Raw genomic sequence first — 6,916 nt, forward strand, 5'->3', positions numbered from 1 at the left:
AAAAAAAAAAAAAAAAGAAAGAAAATGTTAACAACGACAACAAACACGCCTTAAATGGATAGATAGTTGGAATGTACCACAGCTACTGCCTCTGCCTCCCAAGATTAAAGGCTAATGGCCGGAGCCACCACTCCCAGCTTTGTGTCATACCGAGGTGTGGCACAGGGGCTTGTGACATCTAATCTCTACTAACATCAGTAGATCTCAGGATAGTGTTAAATACACTATAGGACCCACAACAGCAAAGAGTTTCTAGCATTGCCAACATGGTTCCTTTTTGCCTGGTAGCGTGAGCCTGCAATCCCAGCACCAGAAAGTCAAGAGAAAAGAGTGAGATTGCAAGCTGGGGCCATTTTACTCTCCACAGTCAGGCAGACCCAAAAAAGCCAGACTAGATGGTCCATGCCTGTAATTCCAGCACTTGGGTCATGAAGTCCAGGCCACCCTGGCCCATGAAACAAGACCTTGACTCAAAAAACAACAAAACAAAACAAAAAACAAATGCAATCGTCCTTCAAATCAATGACTAAGTTCCAAAGGGGCGGTCAGCAAAGGGCCTTTGCTCTCGCTCTTCTTTTGCTTATAGCATGGTTCTCTCATGACTGACTCATTATTTAACAGTCACTTGCTCAGAGAGTCGCCCTGATCTCACTTGAGATTGGACCCAGCCTTTTACATTACCCTGCTTCATTACCTTCAAAACAACCAGTGCTTTATGTCTTTATTGCCTTTCTTCCTCCTTCCAGAAACTAACCCAGAAGAGCACAGCATCCTTATCTGTCTTTCCCCCAGCGTATCCCTAGGTTTAATCCTAGGACATTTACAGGCATTCAGGAAGCACTTGTGGGCCAGGGGATGAACAGGGTTTTTTTTTTGTTTTGTTTTGTTTTTTTTTTGTTTTGAATTTAAAATCTAGACACCTCTATACTTTACAGGGCCGCAGGGAAATTGATACTCAGTCCATAAGTACACAAATAAAGTTTCAGCCTATGAGAAGAGCCTTGAAAGGAAAGTATAGGTAACAAAGAGATGACCTGACTCAGCGTGGGTGGGGCAGTCAGGTCAGGCTTCCTAGAAGAGCCACAAAGGATGAATTTCTTAGCTGGGTGGAGGAAGGTGGGTGGGTTGAATGGATTAGAGCACCCAAGCATAGAGAACAGAAAGGTGCTTTAGTGGAGGTAGAACATGCACAGTGTGTTTTGGGGACAGTTGAGGGGCGAGGCAGGCAGTAGTTGAGAGTGTAGCTTGGTGGCACCAGTACTTGCCAGAGGCTCTCCAGTTCAACCCACAGCAACAGAAAAAGTGCCACGGAATGATTTTTATTTTACTCTTAATATTTATGTATTAACTTGTGTGTGTGTGTGTGTGTCTTGAGTGTATGCAGGAATTAGATTAGATCAGAAGAGGTATTAGACCTGGGCATGGTGTTCCCGCCCCACCACCCCAGCCCTAAGGGTTTCTCTGTGTAGCCCTGGCAATCCTGGAACTCACTCCGAGGACCAGGCTAGCCTCTAAGTCAGAAATCCGCCTGCCCCTGCCTCCCTAGTGCTGGGATGAAAGGCGTGCACCACCACTGCCCAACCGACTCCAACTCCTTTAATTCCAGTAGGCAATTGGAAGAGGCAGGAGGATCCCTGTGAGTTCAAGGTAGTCTGGTCTACATAGCAGGTTTCAGAACAGCCAGGGTTACAAAGAGACTTTGTCTCAAAAAATGAAATAAATAAAACATTAATAATGATGATGATGATGATGATGATGATGATGATAATAATAATAATAATAATAATAATAATAATAATAATAATAATAAAAGAGGGACCAGATCACCTAGAACTGGAGTTCCAGAAGATTGAGTCACTATGTGGATGTTGATGACAGAACACTGGTCCTCTTCAAGAACAGAAAGTGCTCTTAATTGCTGAGTTGTCTCCCAAGCCCCCTACTGAGTGATTTTTTAAAAAGAATGGCAAGACTTAAGTATATATAAAGAGAGTAATTCTGGGGAGTGAATTTAGGAAAGGGTGGGGAGCAGGGAGATTGGTTTGGAGGCAGTTGTAGTCTCCAGGTAATAACTAGATAGTAGCTAGGCATATGGCGGTGATGGTGATTGCCAAATATACAAACAAATGGATAATGAGAAACGTGGACTTTCAGAGCTGGAAGGCACTCCCCTTCTGGAAGGCTGGCTTTAAACTGTCTATTCTTCTGCCTCCACCTTCCAAAGGCGTGCACCAACCACATCCAACCAGAAAACCACCTTAAAAACAAAAGAAAACAAGACAAGCCCCAGCTGTGTACAGTAGCCCACATCTATGATCCTAGCACTGGGGAGCAGAGCCACGTGGCTCTCTCATGAAGTCCAGGCCAGCCTAGTCTACATAGTGAGCTTTAACTAGCTGGAGCTACAGAGTGAGATCCTGTCTCAAAAGTACCAATCCACCAGCCCACCAACCAACGAACCACAACCCAAAACAAACCATCCCAGAAATTATCCAAAAGGTCAAAAGTAAACACAAATAACAGTTCACAAAGTTCTGCATTTTATACAAAAGCAGGTTAATCAGCTGAACAAGAAGGTCATTAAATATGTTTACTGGATAAATGGGAGATTTACCGAGAAATGTGTAAGGGGAAGGAGAAGGCACTGACTTTAAAAACTAGCAAGAGAGATGGCTCAGCGGTTAGGAGCACTGCTCTTCCAGAGGTCCTGTCACAAGATCTGACAGCTTCACAAAAACATAACACATACAGACAAAATACCAAATGCACATAAAAGTAAATTTAAAAAAATAGGAAGAGGGAGAAAGACCTGTGAAGGTCTGTGAGGTGGAAGGAGGAAGGAGGTTGTAGGAGAGGTAGACTGGAAGAAAGAACTAGAAACGGGATTAGGGGAGGCAGTAATGGACACATTGTGCAACTGGGCTCCAAGGGTCTGGGGAGAGCAGGGTTAGTCTGAAAGTGGAGGAGGAAATAAAAATGCAGAAGGCGGGAAAAGGAAAAGAGCAATGGGAGGAGTGAGAATCTTGGAAGCCATATAGGGAGGAAGGATGGGGTCAAAGTTTTGGGAAAGTAGGAAGGAATGAAGGCTGAGCTAGGGTTTTTTTTTTTGTTTGTTTGTTTTTTTGGTTTTTCGAGACAGGGTTTCTCTGTATAGCCCTGACTGTCCTGAAACTCACTCTGTAGACCAGGCTGGCCTCGAACTCAGAAATCCGCCTGTCTCTGCCTCCCAAGTGCTGGGATTAAAGGCGTGTACCACCAACGCCCGGCATGAGCTAGGGTTTTTAAGGGATGAATTAAAGGCTACCTTGGGGAATCAGATGCTAGAGTGGGTCAGAGGGGACCTGAAAGGGTATACAAATAGGTCCCTGGAAGCTCAGAATAAAGGAAAGAGAAAGTGGGTGGCTGGAGAAGGAAGTGAGGAAAATGGAAGGTAAGCTTGAACCAACAACCTGGGAAGGGGAATGTTGGGCGTGGCATGACAGACTCTCTGACCTAGGGCTTACCCTTCTCCCCACCCTCCGAAAGCTCCTTCGGGTAGGAGTCTTTCTGTGTTGGAGGAGACGCTGACAGGCTCAGGTGCTAAGTCCTGTTACCTACCAGTGGGTCCAGGGACCAGGCCTGGGGGGGCTGTTGGAGAGCCATGCCTGGTGGAGGGCTGCTGTGAAGGACTGCGGTGGAGGGCTTGAGCAGTGAAGCGGTAGGTTGCTAGACTGTGTCTGGGAGCAGAAATTCCTAGAAAGGTGCAGCACAGGTTATTTTACCGTAATGGGTTAGGGCCCCTGAAGATGAGACAGCCCATGGAAGGAGTCTAAAAAAAAAAAAAAAAAAAAAAAAAAAAAAAAGAGCTGAGAGTGGTGGTGAAAGTCGGGCTGGACAAATAGCACGCGCCAAAACCTGCAGGGGAACGGTGGCGAGGAGCCTTTCCAGGGGCGTCTGCAGGTACTGGCACCTGTACGGAAAAGAGAGGAAGGGGCCACCTGGAGTCTGCAGGGCAGATTCCGACCCCAGGGACTTCTGAGAAGCTGTCGCCTAGTTCCCAACAACGGTTAGAGCCGGGCAAACGAAGGGGCGTGACCCTGAAGCTCAGGTTTCTTCCTCTTCACCTGGACAAGGAGGGGGTAGGGGCCAAGACTTCCGGTTCAGGTGAGTGTCCCTTCAGTGACGTCAGGTCACTCTCGACTGCCCCTCTGGTCCCGCCCAAGCTACAGCGCTCCCGGTGCCTGCGGGGGCGCGTCCCTGACGCCCTACATATATATACTCAGGTGCGCCGCACCTGCTCGCCCGCACCTGCCGCCGCACCGCCAGCTCCCTCAGTCGCGCACCGCAGCCTGGGGCCCAAGGGCCCGCATACTTTCTGGGGGCCACGCCCTAACGGCCCCTCCACTTCTTTGGGTAGCCTCTGAGCACGCTGGTGGGAACCGCCTGGCCTTCGGGGACCGCTTTTGTCTGGAACCTGTCCTTCGAGCGAAGCCGGTTCCCTCTGCTGTGAGAGTGTCGCTTCACCGGAGGGGACGATTTGTGTTTACCTCGGTTAACAAGATTTGTAGTTACTCGGTCAAAAGAAAATCTTTTTACTCCTCTGGGTGACTTAAATCTCTATCCAAATTTTCTTGCGTTGCGGCTCCCGGATTTTTTTGTTTTTTTACCGTAGGGTCGCCCTCCCGGTGCGTCCCATCTTTTCTGAGACAAGGAAATGGCCAACTCGGGCCTGCAACTGCTGGGCTTTTCAATGGCCATGCTTGGCTGGGTGGGCCTGATAGCGAGCACTGCCATCCCGCAGTGGCAGATGAGCTCCTATGCGGGCGACAACATCATCACGGCCCAGGCCATGTACAAGGGGCTCTGGATGGAGTGCGTCACGCAGAGCACCGGCATGATGAGCTGCAAAATGTACGACTCGGTGCTCGCCCTGCCTGGTAAGGCCGCAGGACCGTCGGGGCAGACGTGCCCCGGGTCAAGGTGGCGGGATTGGGTGTGGGGCAGGGCCGAGGCCGCAGGGCCCGGCGCCCCGGGTTGCCAGGGAGAAGGAAGTGGACGCCTTGGGCGCAGTCGGTGGGACAGAAAGGGAGCGGGCCTGGGATCTGATCTGGGTGTCCCACGTGGGCCCACGCCCCTCTGCCCAGATTGAAGGGGGAGTCCTGGGCGAAGCACCCCCTCAGTCCCCGGCAGTCAGTGGTCTCTCTCTTCCCCTGCTTCTTTCTCTGGACAAAAGGAGAAGAGGGACGGAGGTGCTCCGGGCCGCAGAGTCGTGCCCTCGTTAGACGTGGGACCGCACTTGTGGCCTCTAATCTTATCGGCCGATTAGCTGAAGCCACAAACCCGGTGGCCTCGATAGCGGGGCCAAAGCTAGGACACGCGCCGGCTGGTGTGGCCAAGCGAGGACCTTAGCCGCCACCTGCACTTCTCTTTCGCCCCCTTTCTCCCTTCCCCCCTACCTGGAGCGGTTTCATCGAAACCTCGGCGCCCCGGGCGGGTTCTGGAGCGCAGGGCGGGGCGGGGAGCGGAAAGGACTTGGTGGCGGGATGGGGGCGGGAACCGTCTGCACAGGGCCTGCCTTGGACTAGGACTAGGGGCCCCCAGGCTGGCGGCGGAACCCGACAGGCGGACCACGGTCCAGGGGTTAGTGGGCGCGGTCTGCAGCGCTTAGGTTGGCGCCATCCTAAGTCTACCTGCCATTTCCAGCAATGACCGCCTTCTTCCTCCTCCTCTGCAGCGGCCCTGCAGGCCACTCGAGCCTTAATGGTGGTGTCCCTCGTGTTGGGCTTCTTGGCCATGTTTGTCGCCACGATGGGCATGAAGTGCACACGCTGTGGGGGAGATGACAAAGCGAAGAAGGCCCGCATAGCTATGACTGGAGGCATTATTTTCATCGTGGCAGGTGAGCCACGATAGGGTCCAGGGTGGGACCAAGGGCTCACTCTTCCAATCAGAAGAGCATAGCCAAGATCTTGGTTTGGACACTCAATACCAGAATCTTTCTTTTTCTCTTTGTAGGTCTTGCTGCCTTGGTAGCATGTTCCTGGATTGGTCATCAAATTGTCACAGACTTTTATAATCCCTTGACACCCATGAATATTAAGTACGTTTCCAGTCTAAAGAACTAGATTATGTGGACTTGGGACACAGGGACATCAGGCCCACGTTTTGACTCCAATCCTTTCTCTCTACAGGTACGAGTTTGGTCCTGCCATCTTTATTGGCTGGGCAGGGTCTGCTCTGGTCCTTCTGGGAGGTGCCCTGCTTTCTTGCTCCTGTCCTGGCAGTGAAAGCAAAGCTGCATACCGTGCACCCCGCTCCTACCCCAAGTCCAATTCCTCCAAGGAATACGTGTGAGCTGGAGAGCCCAGCCTGTGGGCAAGGTGTGAGACAAAGGCCTCCTGGTCACTCTACCCCCAAACATCATGTATAGTTAGCTTAGGGGGAGGGCAGTTGGGGGGGGGGTCTGGGAGAGGAAGACAAAATACGGGGAGGGTGTGCTTTTGTACAGTAATAAAATTAAGTTTTGGAAATTAGGTCTTTCCAGGCCTCCTTTCTCCGACCCAAGTCCTTGGAACTAAAGTGTACCTACAGCAGCATGGAGTACCAGTGGTGCCTCCAGGCCTGTAGTCCCTACTTCCTTAGGCCTATTGCCTCAGCTCTAGTCTTAGGTTCTTACCCACTCTCCTCCAAGTTTTTTCTCCATCGATTATTACTCTGTGTGCCCTATTGGCAGATGAGTGGGTATGTGTAGGGTAGAGGATAGCTTCGTGCAGTGAGTTCAGGGACTCAGGCCATTGCGAATGTGGCAAGTACCTTTTCCTCTTCCCTAAACTAACATCTCTCATTTAAGCAGTTACCAGAGGTTTTGATTAATGTACATACACACATATATTTTATTAGAAATGGGCACGGGAAGAGGGGATTTCTTACTTTCTGG

At 50.7% G+C, this 6,916-nt stretch overlaps 1 protein-coding gene across 2 annotated transcripts; it reads left to right on the top strand.

Annotated features, from left to right (window-relative positions):
• The first annotated feature begins 4,014 nt into the window (after positions 1–4,014).
• On the top strand, positions 4,015–6,512 carry Cldn7 (claudin 7). Of its 2 annotated transcripts, XM_031351425.1 has the most exons (5): positions 4,015–4,143; positions 4,652–4,916; positions 5,714–5,878; positions 5,995–6,079; positions 6,171–6,333. In XM_031351425.1, the coding sequence occupies exons 2-5, from the start codon at positions 4,694–4,696 to the stop codon at positions 6,331–6,333; spliced, it is 636 nt and encodes a 211-aa protein (XP_031207285.1). In that variant the 5' UTR covers positions 4,015–4,143; positions 4,652–4,693. The 2 variants fall into 2 exon arrangements, with proteins under 2 accessions (XP_031207285.1, XP_031207284.1); XM_031351424.1 differs by lacking the exon at positions 4,015–4,143 and having other exon boundaries at positions 4,200–4,916; positions 6,171–6,512.
• Positions 6,513–6,916: the final 404 nt, after the last annotated feature.

This window comes from Mastomys coucha, unplaced genomic scaffold (genome assembly GCF_008632895.1).
Source record: "Mastomys coucha isolate ucsf_1 unplaced genomic scaffold, UCSF_Mcou_1 pScaffold5, whole genome shotgun sequence".
NCBI classification, from domain to species: Eukaryota; Metazoa; Chordata; class Mammalia; order Rodentia; family Muridae; genus Mastomys; species Mastomys coucha.